The 16,274-nt window shown below is 27.3% G+C and overlaps 1 protein-coding gene across 3 annotated transcripts in view; it reads left to right on the top strand.

Moving 5' to 3' along the window:
- LOC123271593 (tyrosine-protein kinase Btk29A) overlaps positions 1-16,274 on the top strand; it is a 92,971-nt gene that overhangs the window by 9,565 nt on the left and 67,132 nt on the right. For all 3 annotated transcript variants that reach the window (XM_044737965.1, XM_044737964.1, XM_044737966.1), the window contains 2 exons: positions 3,152-3,398; positions 13,912-14,256. In XM_044737965.1, coding sequence (XP_044593900.1) covers positions 3,152-3,398; positions 13,912-14,256 — 592 coding nt within the window. The remainder of the gene's footprint in view (positions 1-3,151; positions 3,399-13,911; positions 14,257-16,274) is intronic.

The raw sequence follows: 16,274 nt of genomic DNA on the forward strand, positions 1-16,274 counted from the left end.
AACGCTAAAAATCAAACTGTAATTATTGACTTGCTTGGACTGGTAAAATGTATATTTTAAAAGTATAATTTTTACTGTTTCAAATGTTAAATTCTCCCAGAGTGAGACGCCCTTCTCTTTAATCTAAGTTCCCCTTCTCCTCATAATATGGACTATATATTGAAATGGCAATTTTTACTGTTTGAAACTGTAATTTTTTAAGATGAAAGAGTCGTTATTTACTATAGTGACAGCTTGGATATTATTTTATTTTGGATATTAAATTATAAATTGTGGCTGTTATACTTTCTACATTAAGTTCTGTAATATTTATATTTTTACCACCCTGATGTCTGTTTTACTGTTTGAAACTACAAAAATTAACCGGAATCCGAGTGAATATTACAGTTTACTTTTTTCCGTGCGGGGAAATTTTGTCGTGTCACCTTTTTTGGTTCTCCGATAAAATCTCCCCTCTAAAATCTAATTTTAAATGATAATAATATTATCTTTGATAGTTGTGATGGTCTATTTCGTATAAATATACACAAAAACCATAATAAAAGGACACAACGAGATTTTGAAGCGTATTTTGTCATTGAAATTTTGTCGTGTTACCTTTTTTAAAATCTTCCACTTCATCAGCTGCTAATTTTTCGAATTTTCAACTTTTTTTTTTTTTTTTTTTTTTTTTTTTTTTTTTTTATTCTTATAATGTTGATAAATAAATCATAAAAAAATGTATAGTAAAAATATTCATTGTTTTATTTTTTACGGCACTAAAAATTACCTGAAATTTCATGCTTCTAGACTTAATATTTCGGACTGAAGATATAAAAAAATTTAAATAAAAATATTGAAGTGTATATTTGAATTTAAAACAGGGTTAAAGTAAAAGACAAGAATAATTGAGTGGAGGTATCATCCTCTGAAAGAGTATTTGTGGAACAGAACATAAAGCTGAATTCAATCACACTTTTAGTGACATCAGAGACAGCGTAAGCGAGAGGTAGTAAAATAGAAAGACAAGTCATTAATATGCTTTTTCTTCTTTTCTTTTATTATTCTTCACTCGGACAAATTTACTTTGACCGGAAACTTTAAAACCTTTGCTGTTGCGACAAAGTGGAGTCGCAAAAAACAGAAAAAAAAAAAGGAAGAAACACCGGGATGCCCATCAAAGATAAAAAGCTTCGGAAATGTGCTAAACAGAATAGAAGAAAGGTATTAGAGCTTTAAATTAAAAAGATATACATTGTACAGCTGGAAATTGTAGATAACACATGAATCTGATGGCTGATAGATGTAATGGACAGAAATAGATATCTGTATCCATGTTGAATATACACATTTGCTCCTCGAACCAGGCTAGTCGAAGGAAGGATGTGCAGTGGCCAGGATACGCGCCGTCGCGCCCGCCTCTGTATCCGTTATGACCAGAGAATCACCCGGGTGACCCGTTTTAACGCGATTTTACAGGAAAATGTCTGTAAATCCGTGGAAAAAGTGGAATTTTAAAATTGATAGATTTTGGATTTTGCTTTTTAAATTTAGTTTGATAATTTGAGTAAAGTCGTGGAAAGCTTGCCAAATGATGGATTTTAACTTGTTGAAAGTTATTTTCACATTGGAAAATTTATTTCCATTAATCTTGTGAGCGATTAATGTAATTTTATTTTATTTTAAACCATTAGTTGGAATATTTATATTATTAAGAGAATAAGCAAAATTTTGTGGCCAGTGTATTTGTATGATAAAATGGGTTTTTATGGTTAAATTTGGTATCGTTGGAAAAGTCTTGACCTGGAGTTGTGCCTTTTCAAGGATTCATATCATTCTCACCAATAGTCAATTTATAATGATAAGTATTTTGGCTGCATTAAAAAATGCTTTATCTCTAGATACATAATTAAGAAATGACATTGTATCTTGTGAAATATTGACATTTTTAAAGATATAAGCTCATTCCGATGCTACACTCATCAAGATCTTTCATTTAAGTACCCACATCAATTTTTCATATATTTATGTGTATTATATATATGTATATATGAAAAATATATCAAACTGCATGGGGGTACTTAAATTAAAGCTCTTGATGAGTGTAACATCGGGATGAGCTTATATCTTGAAAAATTTCAATAATAAAGAAATGACGTATTTTGTCTACTGATGATATTTTCTACGATATACGCTCATCTTGGAGTTACAATTATCGAGACCTTTAATTTAAGTACTCACATCAATTTTTCATATATTTATATATAATATATATAAATATATGAAAAATTGATGTGAGTACTTAAATTAAAGGTCTCGATGAGTGTAACATCGAGATGAGCTTATATCTTTAAAAACGTCAATAGTTAAGAAAGTACAGTGCAATTTATCAAAATTTATCTATATTATTAAGAGAATAAGAAAAATTTTGTATCCAAGATAGTCATATGATAAAATCGGTTTTTTTTAGTGAAATTTAGTGTTATTATTAAGGTCTTGATTTGAATTTGTGCTTTTTCAAGGTTTTATATCATTCTCACCGATAGTCAATTCATTATGATGAGTATTTAGGCTGCATTCGAAAATATTCTATCTCTAGATACATAGTTAAGAAATGACCTTATATCTCGTGAACTATTGACATTTTTAAAGATATAAGCTCATCCCGATTTTACACTCATCGAGACCTTTCATTCAAGTACCCACATCAATTTTTCATATATTTATATGTATTATATATGTATATATGAAAAATATATCAAAAATGCATGTGGGTACTCAAATGAAAGCTCTTGATGAGTATAACATCGGGATGAGCTTATATCTTTAAAATCATCAATATTTGAAAAATTACAGTGCAATTTAACAAAATTCATTATTTAATAAAGCAAAATTCGATTAATTTATTTGTTTAATTTTGATCCTAGAGCAACTGCTCTCTAAGGACCATTATAATTAAGTACATTACATGAGTACATATTAATGTAAGATTAGAATAATAGAACATAACAGATTAATTATATATATAAAATGATAAGTAATATAACATAACATAATAAGTCATAATGAATATAATAATAATTTTTATTGTCATTGATTCTTCTTAACATTGATCAATCACTGGCCTATTATAAATTATAATTAATAAAATAATTTGGTATTTATTTTTCAGCGACGAAAAGAACGAGGAAGAATCGCTATCGAGAGCGTACACGTGGTAGAAACTGCAATCCTAGGACCTGGAAGCAGCAGCAGCAACGTGGCTGCCGGGAGTGAATCTGGATCCGGAGGCGGGGGTGGAATACCTCCAGGCCTTCCGTTTCAAGTCGGATATCGTGAAGCTGGCCAGGAATATACTCTGTATCTGCTGGCGGCCCGGGAACAAGATAGGGCTGAGTGGATTCGTGCATTACGTGCTGGTAATTATTATTTTCAGTTCACTACCCCGATAATGCGTTCATGATATTAATTAATTAATTAAAGCACAATAGTAGCTTTAAAAAATTCTAGGGCTCATGGTTTTTTTTCTCACTCCTTTAAGCTCGTCAACAGAGAGAGCGTTATAAAAAGTAGGTGAAGGTTGGAGATTGGGGCGGCGAATAATTCTAGATCGTGATGCAGAATATTGTATGAGTAAAAAAAAAAGATGAAAATTGTGTCGGAAGATTTTTTTTCTAATACTTTTGTAGGAATACTATGACTGAGAATTTTTTTTTTTATTCTTTTATTTGTATTATACTTCTAGTCTAGGTGTACATATTTCATCTATTTGGCGTTATGTGTATATATGTTTTATATGCACTCCCGTTTCCTGTTGAGTTCAAATAATGGAATTTCGTTTGACAAGATGCAAGAGCTTGCTTGTTCAGTTCGTTGAATTAACAGATAGAAATACGTCACGGGAAATTACACTCGGAATGTCAAGCTATCGCGATTTCATTTATCATTTTTAAAAACTAATACTTTGATTGTGTTACAGATTACTAATTTGTTTTATTTATGGGTCGAAAATTTGTGGTAATTTTTATTAAAAGTTTTTACTATTTTGAGTTGATTGAAAAAAGAAAGTTTGTGCTTCGATTTTGTGCTAATTTATATTAACACTGCGCCACTGTACTGTGCTAGCAAGAATTTACAGTTTTATTGCACAATATTCTGTATTAGTAACACAGATCAATATTTTTTGTTTTTTTACTTGGAATAATGTACGAAATTCATTTAATTAAAGTGAAGTGGCGCTTCATCTATTTTTGGCTGTAAAAAATTTAAAGAGTTATATTTTTAATTCTTTTGTTCATTTTTATGGCGAATTTTTTTAGTAAAAATTGAATAATAATTTTTTTTATGTAGAATTATTAAATTTAATATTAAAAAATGGGATTTTTATTCCAAATTCACTGCGAGTTGGTTAAATAATTATCTATATTATTAAGAGAATAAGCAAAATTTTGTGGTTAATGTTTTTATATGATAAAATAGCTTTTTATGGGTAAATTTGGTATTGTTGGAAAAGTTTTGACCTGGAGTTGTGCCTTTTCATGGTTTCATATCATTCACACCAATAGTCAATTTATTATGATAAGTATTTAGGCTGCATTTGAAAATGCTCTATCTCTAGATATATAATTAAGAAATGACCTTGTATCTTGAGAACTATTGACATTTTTAAAGATATAAGCTCAGCCCGATGTTACACTCATCAAGACCTTTCATTTGAGTACCCACATCAATTTTTCATATATTTTATATATTTATATATATTACATAAATGTATATATGGAAAATATATGAAAATGCATGTGGGTACTCAAATGAAAGCTCTTGATGAGTGTATCATCGGGATGAGCTTATATCTTTAAAAACGTCGATAGTTAAGAAACTACAGAACAATTTAACGAATATCTCGTGAAATATTGACATTTTTAAAGATATAAGCTCATCCCGATGTTACACTCATCGAGACCTTTTATTTGAGTACCCACATGCATTTTCTATATACTTTTCATATATACATATATGTAATATATAAAAACATATGAAATATATGAAAAATTGATGTGGGTATTCAAATGAAAGCTCTTTATGAGTGTAACATCATGATGAGCTTATATCTTTAAAAATATCGTAAGCTGACAAAATACAATATAATTTCTTAATTATTGACATTTTTAAAGATATAAACTCATCCTGATGTTACACTCATCAAGACTTTTCATTTGAGTATCCAGATCAATTTTTCATATATTTATATATATTATATATATGTATATATGAAAAATATATCAGAAATGCATGTGGGTACTCAAATGAAAACTCTTGATGAGTGTAACATCAGGATGTGCTTATATCTTTAAAAATGTCAATAGTTAAAAAAGTACAGTGCAATTTAACAAAAGTCATTATTTAATAAAGCAAAATTTTATTTATTTATAGTTCACAAGTTACGGCAGTCACATAGTGACTGCAAGGTTGCTAGTATTGTAGTTTGTTATTTCAGTCATTTAGTATTTTGTGATTAAAAAAAAAATGTATGACATTTTATAAATTAGTGTGTAAAAAGTTTATGAGGAAAAACTAAAATTTTATTTTTTTTTAAATGTAAAAACATGTAAAAATAAAATTTTATTAATTTAAAATGTTATTAAAATAAAAAATTAGTCAATTTTTTATGGCCAAAAATAAGCGCTTTAAAATAAATTACCAAAATTAACTTGTTTGTACTAATAATTAGTATTCTTTAACGCAATTCGTGTGAATTTTACCAAAATAGAATTACCATCAATGTGTTTTTATTACCCAACAATGAAGCAAAATGAAATTTTCATCAGAATGATTTTATTCAAATCGATAAAAATGAAATACTGAGGAAATAGTGAAATTAATCAATTAACGTGTTGACGAGCTTACATAATTTAGCTCTCGAATTCTATTCAATCGTGTATAACGATTGTTTAGCGCAGTCAACTTTGGACGTCGACGTCGACTCGTATGCATGTAAAATACGATTGAATTTTTTCCGAGTTTTGAATAATATAATAAACTTTTAATTAAAACGCGATGTTTGTTCTAGTTGAAAAAAGAGGTTACGTAAAATATGTAACACTTTTTGTAGTACTGAAGATAGCGGACGTTTTTAATTTTTTTTTAATTATTAAATTGAAATTAAAAAATATTTTTTAAAAATTGCACGCATAATTTTTCATGTTTTTTACAGATAACCTTTTTTTTTAACACTTTTTTTGTTCAGGAGCAAAAATATTTTATTCAGAAATGAAAAATATTTTTTCGTTAAATTTAATTTTTTTTTTTAATTATTAAATTGGAACTAATAAATATTTATTAAAAATTGCACGCATAATTTTTCATCTTTTTAAAAATAAAAATTTTTTTTAACACTTTTTTTATTTAGGAATAAAAAATATTTTATTCAGAAATGAAAAATATTTTTTCGTTGAATTTAATTTGCGTTTAGAGGAATAAAAGTGATTTAGTAAAGACATTTTTAAGAGTAAAAAATGAATTTGATAGAAGGATTAAGGAAATAGCCGAGCGCTTTTAAATCTTTTTTTAAATTTTTTTTTCACTATTTCCGTCAGATTAATATTGAATTTTAAAAAAGTTTTAACGTTTAGCTAAATGTTTGCGTTTGGTAATCTCAATTAGATTTAAATCAAAAAATGGATTCTGAGTTAATTTATTCCTTAAATATATATCAAAGAGAATTGGTAATCACCGTTAAATGATAGCGTAGCTTTTGAGAAAAGTTAAAAACGAGGTTATGTCATTCTCTGTGAGATGTATTTCCCGTAAAGTTGATAGCTGGATATTTCATAATAAATGAGAAAAGTAATTATAAAGTTAATTAGACCACTGGGATTAGATTGAGGAAACAAAACGGCGTACTTTAGAATTACAGCTACCTGCTGCTGACTATTTCTGTGAATATGTCGGAGAATTAAAAAAAAGTTTGGAAAATCCAAAAGTGCACGACTCATAATGCTCATTTAATTATAAAATAAAAAAAAAAAAAAAAACATAAGTCGTTCAAAATTAGTTGCCGAAAAAACAGATGTACTAGGAAGATACTGCACAAGCGCCTCTGGTGGAATAAATGTACATAATATCTATACAATCGTCGATTAGAATTAAAAAAAAAAAAAATTTAACCCAAATAATGGATTTTTTCACAAGTTACAGTGTTTCCGGGTTTCACACATGACGGACAGGAAAATTTTTTGACCTATTTTGGTGTTTTTTTCCAATTCTATTGCAGTAAATCAATTTTTAAAAAGTATGAAAATAATCTCCATTAAATTATCTCGACAATAATATGCAAAATATCTTGATTTCGTGAACTAACAAGGCTATAATAATAAAAATAGCCGCCAAAATGAGGCGAAAAAAATTTTTCGATCGTAAAGCACTCTCTGATGCTTCGCATCATGAGTCGTGCAATAAATCAAAAGTTTGGTTATGTTATAGCTAATAGGTTATGAAAACCTTATGATAATAATATTAGCAGACATTTGACAATTTTTGATTTTTAATCAATAAAAATTATGATGAAATTAAAGTTAGCAGTCACTTGACAATTTTTTACAATTAAAAAAATGCTTTAGAAAATTTCAGGGAATAATCTACATTATAAAGAGAATAAGCGAAATTTTGTGGCCAGAGTATTTATATGATAAAATGAGTTTTTATGGTTGTGCCTTTTCATGGTTCCATATCATTCTCACCAATAGCCAATTTATGATGATAAGTATTCAGGCTGAATTCGAAAATACTCTATCTCTCGATACATAATTAAGAAATTACCTTGTATCCCGTGAACTATTGACATTTTTAAAGATATAAGCTCATCCCGATGTTACACTCATCGAGACCTTTCATTTGAGTACCCACATCAATTTTTCATATATTTTATATATTTATATATTTCACAAATACCATATATATAAAATATATAAAAAATTCCATGTGGGTACTTAAATGAAAGGTCTCGATAAGTATAACATCGAAATGAGTTTATATCTTAAAAAATGTTAATGATTAAGAAATGACATTGTATCTTGTGAACTATTGACATTTTTAAAGATAAAAGCTCATCCCGATGTTACACTCATCGAGACCTTTCATTTGAGTACCCACATCAATTTTTCATATATTTTATATATTTATATATTTCACAAATACCATATATATAAAATATATAAAAAATTCCATGTGGGTACTTAAATGAAAGGTCTCGATAAGTATAACATCGAAATGAGTTTATATCTTAAAAAATGTTAATGATTAAGAAATGACATTGTATCTTGTGAACTATTGACATTTTTAAAGATAAAAGCTCATCCCGATGTTACACTCATCAAGAGCTTTCATTTGAATACCCACATCAGTTTTTCATATATTTTATATATTTATATATATTATATATATGTATATATGAAAAATATATAAAAAATGCATGTGGGTATTCAAATGAAAGCTCTTGATGAGTGTAACATCGGGATGAGCTTATATCATTAAAAACTTCAATGGTTAAAAAAGTACAGTGAAATTTACCAAAAGTCATTATTTAGTAAAGCATAATTTTATTTATTTATGGTTCGTAGTGACTGCCAGATTGCTAGTTTGTTTTAATTTCCATTAGTGAAATTTTTTTTTTTAATTTTTTTCATAATAATTTCAATGGTATTAAAGTTGGCTGTCACTAAATCATTTTTAAATTTTATTTAACAAAAAAATTATGCATAAAAAATTACATTATTTATTTTTCAAAATTTTTTACATATCAATTTGGTTTTTATTTAATTTTTTTCAAAAGATAAAAATGAATTCTAAAAATTTTCCGATGTCTGCTAATTTAATTTTCATGAAAACCTGGTAAGAGTTTTTCGCCGTCGGATATCGGTACATTAAATAAAATAATGAAAATAATATCAATAATGAATAATGTAAAAAAAGAAAAAAATACGGACTAAACATGAATATAAAGTAAAAATAAAAATAATTGAATGGTTGTAAGTATGGTACCGTTGAAGTGAATAAAACATAAAAGTTTTAAAGAATTAATCGACGCAGCTGGTTGGAGTTTATTCAATAGCAAACTCTCGGCGATATTTTAATAAATTAAATCCACCAGCGCACAAACTTTTGAGCAAGTGATCAAAGATTCAATTTCATTTCTCGGAAAAGTTTAATTACTTTAAAAAAGAATAAAATTGATCGTGGATTTTAAACAGATCAAGTGCACTGACATGAAGATAACAATAAGAAGGTTTTTTTTTAAAAAAAGAAACATAAAGGAAAAGCTAAGTTTCATCGATTTTATTTATTTTTTTGTCAAGCAAATAAAAATGAAGAATATATAAGATGCCGGGTTGGATTTTTCGCGAATAAAACAGAATCAGATGTTGATTCTGAGAAAAGAAGATATCTATCATGATGAGGACTGATATCTCTTGGTATCGAGATTGTGCGGTCTTGTGTGATCGGAAAGCGCTGAGAGGAAAAGATGTGGTTGATACAGATTGAGAGTTACAGAAGGTCATGTGGAAACTGTCAACCCCTATATGTTAACGTAATTGTTTCTGTCAACTTAGAGTTAGGACCTTATCCTTTGTGATTTTTGCTTTCCTTCCTTATAAATCGTTTTGTGTTTAAGGTTATTTTATTTTACTAATAATCAATGAATCAGATGGTTTTAAAGATCCGAACACATCGAATTGACGGAGAAAAATGGCCAAAGTGAATTGTTAGATCTGATAGATTTTAATTTAAAGTTTAAATTTCAAAGATTCTGACAAGTTTCTTTTCTAAAAGTTTAATCAAGATTATCTGTAAAAAGTTTTTCCACCGATAAATTTTTGGGTCTATTAAGTTTTAGTTGGGGTTTTAATCTAACATGTCTATCATGTTCTGTAATTTTTACAGAAATTGAAGGAAATATGACAGAAATTTTTTTATCATTTTATAGAAGTGAAATTATAATGAGAAAAATTAGATTGAAAATATTCCACATGTAGAAATTAAAAAAATTATTTGTGGAAATTATTAGACTTTTTTATTGTAAAATTAAAAAAAATTAATAGTTGTCAGCTTACAGTATAATAAATTTGTAATGTAAATGCTGTGAGAAAATATCATTATTGTGATAATAATAATTAGATAAATTATCTACATTATTAAGAGAATAAGATAAATTTTTAAAATCGATTTTTTTAATTAAATTTAGATTATTGCAAAGGTCTTGACTTGAATGTGTGCCTTCTCAAGGTTTCATATCATTTCCAGCGATAGTTAATTTATAATGGTAAATATTCAGGCTGCATTTAAAAATGTTCTATCTCTAGCTACAAAATTGAGAAATGACCTTGTATCTTGTGAACTATTGACATTTTTAAAGGAATAAGCTCGTCCCGATGTTACATCAGCAAGACCTTTCATTTGAGTACCCACATCAATTTTTTATAAATTTATATATATATTATATATATGTATATATGAAAAATATATCAAAATGCATGTGGGTACTCAAATGAAAGCTCTTGATGAGTGTAACATCGGAATGAGCTTATATCTTTGAAAACGTCGATAGTTAAGAAAGTACAGTGCAATTTAACAAATATCTTGTGAAATATTGACATTTTTAAAGATATAAGCTCACCCCGACATTACACTCATCGAGACCTTTCATTTGAGTACCCACATCAATTTTTCATATATTTTAAATATTTATATATATTACATATATGTATATATGACAAATATATCAAAAATGCATGTGGGTACTCAAATGAAAGCTCTTGATGAATGTAACATCGGGATGAGTTTATATCTTAAAAAATTTGAATAATTATGAAATGACGTCGTATTTTGTCTACTGATGATATTTTCGACGATATAAACGCATCCTGGAGTTACACTCATCGAGACCTTTCATTTGAGTACCCACATCAATTTTTTATATATTTTAAATATTTATATATATTACATATATGTATAAATGAATAATATATCAAAAATGCATGTCGGTACTCAAATGAAAGCTCTTGAAAAGTGTAACATCAAGATGAGCTTATATCTTTAAAAATGTCAATAGTTAAGGACGTACAGTGCAATTTAACAAAAGTCATTATCTAATTGAGCAAAATTTTATTTATTTATAAAATTTAAAGAAACCTATACTAATGACCTGAAATAAAAAAAAAAAACTAAAGTTAACTGACATTATAAATTTTTTTAGAATTTATAACAGTAAAATTATTATAAAAAAAAAATTGAAAAAAAAATTTTACAAGTGAAAATTCAAAAAAATCATCCGTGGAAATTTTTAGAATTGTTTTTCTTGTAATGGATTTATTATAAAAATTCTAAAAATTGACAGCCGTCAGCTGACTTGAGTACCGTGAAGAAAATTCAAACAATGTAACAGGAAGTGAAGAAAAAACATTGTTGAAACAGAAATAACATTTAAATTAGTGGAATAAAAGCAGGATTTTTAGGAAGAAGATTGAATAAACCCGAGTTGAATTGTTAGTCTAGATCCTTGGGCAACGAAAAATGAAAAAAACAATGTTTATCATACGTAGATATATATATATATATTGTATAAAAAAAGGAGTAATGTAAAAATGTGTGCATGTAAACGACAGGTAACACAAAACGAGAAAATGAAAGAATGAGAGTGGTGATAAAAAGTGTGTCTTCTATCACATTCTGGAAAAAATATGCCTGTTTTTCACGAGAACGCATGCTGGAACTTTTTTATTTTCCGGTTGAAAGCTCGAGAATAAGAGAAGAGAAGAGGATTTGTATAAATAAAATAAAACAAGCTAACCTCTTTTAAACTTATTTTTCACTGTTTGCATAGGCGTAGGACAAGAGTTTTATGGTCCGACTTCAGTTGGTTACTGTAATTATACTATTGTGATGTTTGTTTAGCTTTAACGAGCCAACATGCCGCGGGTTGTTTTTCCTATTGAACTGAAATAAGATAAAAAAAAAAACAACCGAAGCTTTCGGTTTAGTTTAAGTGACTAAAACTGTACTGTATACGTAGTTTCATCTAGCTTTGATCTAGTCCGCTCAAAAGTTTTCAAATTCTACCAGTTATAAATGATCCTAAAAGCTTAAGTGTGTTTAAACTTTGGTATCATTCCATAATTGTACTTTTTTTTTTTTTTGTTATTTTTATTTTTCAGCTCACTTTTTATTTTATCAACCCTTGGGAGCCACTCCGTCGAGATTTAATGGAACAACTCCAGAAAATATTTTAAATAAAAATGACCTTTTTTAATGAAACTAATTTTTTTCATCCACGAACAATATGAAAAAAAAAAAAAAAGTTTTTTCATTTAAAAACATTTTTCAAAAGTTCTCTAAACATCTCTTTTAATTCAGTCCTTTAAAATATATTATTTACATTATTAAGAGAATAAGCAAAATTTTGTAGCTGGTGTATTTATATGATAAAATGGGTTTTTATGGTTAAATTTGGTATCGTTGGAAAAGTCTTAAACTGGAGTTGTGCCTTTTCATGGTTTCGTATCATTTTGATCAATAGTCAATTTATGATGATCAGTATTTAGGCTGCATTCGAAAATTCGCTGTCTCTAGATTCATAATTAAGAAATGATCTTTTATCTTTTGGAATATTGACATTTTTAAAGATATAAGCTCATCCTGGAGTTCATCAAAACCTTTCATTTGAGTACCCACATCAATTTTTCATATATTTATATATATTATATATATGTACACATAAAAAATATATCAAAAATGCATGTGGGTAATCAAATGAAAGCTCTTGATGAGTGTAACATCGGGATGAGCTTATATCTTTAAAAATATCATAAATAGACAAAATACAATATAATTTCTTAATTATTGACATTTTTAAAGATATAAACTGATCCTGATGTTACACTCATCAGGAGCTTTTATTTGAGTACACACATGTATTTTTGATATATTTTTCATTTATACATATATGTCATATATATAAATATATAAAATATATGAAAAATTGATGTGGGTACTCAAATGAAAGGTCTCGATGAGTGTAATGTCAGGATGAGCTTATATCTTTAAAAATATCATAAGTAGACAAAATACAAGGTCATTTCTTTATTATTGACATTTTTAAAGATATAAGCTCATCCCGATGTTACATTCTTTAAGAGCTTTCATTTGAGTATTCACATCAATTTTTGATATATTTATATTTATATTATATACATGTATATATATAAAATATATCAAAAATGCATGTGGGTACTCGAATGAAAGCTCTTGATGCGTGTAACATCAGGGTGAGCTTATATCTTGAAAAATATCAATAGTTAAGAAATAACATTGTATTATGTCAACTTATGACATTTTTAAAGATATAAGCTCACCCCGACATTACACTCATCGAGAGCTTTCATTTGAGTACCCACATCAATTTTTCATATATTTTATATATTTATATATTTTACATATACGTATATATGAAAAATATATCAAAAATGCATGTGGGTACTCAAATGAAAGCTCTTGATGAGTATAACATCAGGATGAGCTTATATCTTTAAAAACGTTAATATTTAAGAAAGTACAGTGCAATTTAACAAAAGTCATTATTTTCTAAAGGAAAATTTTATCTATTCATCGATTACAAGCCACGGCAGTCACGTAGTGACTGCAAGGTTGCTAGTTTATTATAATATATTTAACCAGAGAAGAGCCTTAATTTAAATGCTAGTAAAAGTTCATACGCTTGTCATAGCCTAACTTTTTTTTTTTTTTTTTTTTAATTTATAAACTGTCACTTTTTTGTTGTAAACTTAAGGGTAACCGCGAGAAGCGAGAGTGGCTTTTAAAAATAATAGATAATAATAATAATAAATAATTAAAAAATAATAATAAATTTAAAAATTACAGTGTGCAGTGAAAACCCAGGGCTGTCAGGTCGTTATCACACGGGGTTGTGGAGTGGCAAGCGCTGGTCTTGCTGTCGGTTGTCCTCCCGTTCGGCCGAGGGTTGCGACACTTGCAGCTCGTGGTCACCGCCGAAGCCACCCTCTTCAAACGCCACAATAAATTCCTCAAGTCCTTCATCGGCTATTAACACGATAACGAACGCACTTGAAGGTGATCACGAGAGACGGACTCAACAGCAGCCATCTCCTATAACAACAATAACTACCGCACTAACCACCACTACGGGAACTGCTTCTGAAGCCAACAATAATCCCATCATTCAGTCCCAGGCACGTTCGATTGTTGGTATGTACCTTTAATTGCTTTTTTTATATAATTTTTAAATATTATATTTTTCTTTTTAATTTTTGAGAAGAAATATCATTTTTATCTCATGATAATTAAGTCAGCTGTCATGTGATGACTTTTAGGATTTTTTTTTAATAAGTAAATTAATGAAAATTAATTTAGCAGATTTTTAATAATTTTTTTAACAGATAAATTATGACAAAAAAAAATTGACATGTAGAAATTTTAAAGAAATTAAAAATGCAATTTTTTAGAACAATTTTGTTTGTTAAAAATAAAAAAATGGTCAAGTGACTGCTAACTTTAATGTCATAGTAAATTATTATAAAAAAAAAATTTCTTAAGAAAATCTACTTAGATGTGTCAAAAATTTATTGTTGTAATTTTTTTTTTAATATTTTATTTATTGTAAAAAAGATATTGAAGTTACCTAACAGCTGTCAATTTTTTTTATTTTTATAATAAATCATTTGCATTAAAAAAAATTTATTCAAAAATTTTTAATGTTTTTTTTTTTAATTTTCACATGTGGAATTTTGTAATTAAATTTTTTTCTTAATAATTTAATTGCTATATAGTTATAAAAAATTTCTAATGTCAGTTAACTTCAGTGTATTAATGGAGATGATACTAAAGATTGTTAACAGCTGTCAATTTTTTTAATTTCTATAACTCTAACGTTACAAAAAATAATGTTGGTTTTTTGGTAGATTTTACTCAAAAAGAAGTTAAAAAATTAATAATCGTCAACTTAAATTTAACAAAACATTAACAAAAAAAAATTTGTGCCGCTTGGGAATAGATCAATTACAAAAAAATTTATAATGTTAATTAACTTCAGTATCTTATTGTAAAAATCCAAAAAATAATGACACTGAAGTTAACAGCTTAAAAAATTTTTTTTTAGAATTTCATGGAAATTAAATTATTATAAAAAAAAATTTAATTAAAAAATACCACATGAGAAAATTAAGAAAAATTATAAGTGAAAATTTTTAGAAGCATTTTTATGACATTGAAGTTAGCAGACGTCTAAAATTTTTTGATTTTTTTTATTAATCAAATTACAACTAAAAAAATATTTCTAAAAAATTGCACTTTTAGTTCTTCAAGTTTTTTACATGTGAAATTTTTTTTTTAATTGTTTAATTGAAATTTTTTCAATAAAAAATTTCTAAAAATTTTGAAATTTCGACTAACTTCATTTTCATGCATTTTTTTGTTGTAAAAATTTTAAAAATTGACAGCTGACAGGAAACTTCAGTGTCATAAAAAACGACAGATTATCTACTAACTTCAATTCCGTTTTTGTCCGGTTGTTCCTTTATTTTTTTATTTCGAGTTTAATTAGCAAAGTGATAGTGAAAAAAAAGTGCTAAGTGTTATCAAAGCCCGACTAAATCTGTTTATTGTGATTATTTTGAGTGAGTAAACAAATGTTGGACCCGAAGAGTGCTTCTCTATGTATTGTATTTTATACTACTGTATATATATATATGTATATATATACATTACTCATAAATTCAGGGAGTATATGGAACTCTAATTAACTGATAACGTACTTCGTTAAATATTCATTTAACTAGATACGGTCAATGAATGAGAGAAGGAAGAAGGAAGAATACCGTGTGTTGTCCAACTGGTGGATCGATTTGTGTCAGTTGGAAGTTAAGTGACAAAATTAAATGTTGGTGTGTGCTGTAAAAACTAATTGTTATTAAATTTAGTAATTAAACTTTTAAAAGTGCGCCCAGCTGCTTGCAACTGTTGTTTTAAATTTTAGGTTATGTTAATAAAGAAGAAATTTAATAACAGAAGGTAATTTAGACGCTATAAAAACTAGAAGTATATGCGACAAAATTAAATTCAAGACCTTACTGCTTAGCTATCATGCGGATGTTGTCCTATTTAAATGGAAACTCTTATCGCTTATCGTTTCTTAAATCTCTGGAGAATGACTCGATGGGCTACTGAGAACAAATTTATCTGCTGATCGTTGCAAGTTGCAAGAATTG

The sequence above is a fragment of the Cotesia glomerata genome, linkage group LG9 (genome assembly GCF_020080835.1).
Source record: "Cotesia glomerata isolate CgM1 linkage group LG9, MPM_Cglom_v2.3, whole genome shotgun sequence".
Taxonomy (NCBI): Eukaryota; Metazoa; Arthropoda; class Insecta; order Hymenoptera; family Braconidae; genus Cotesia; species Cotesia glomerata.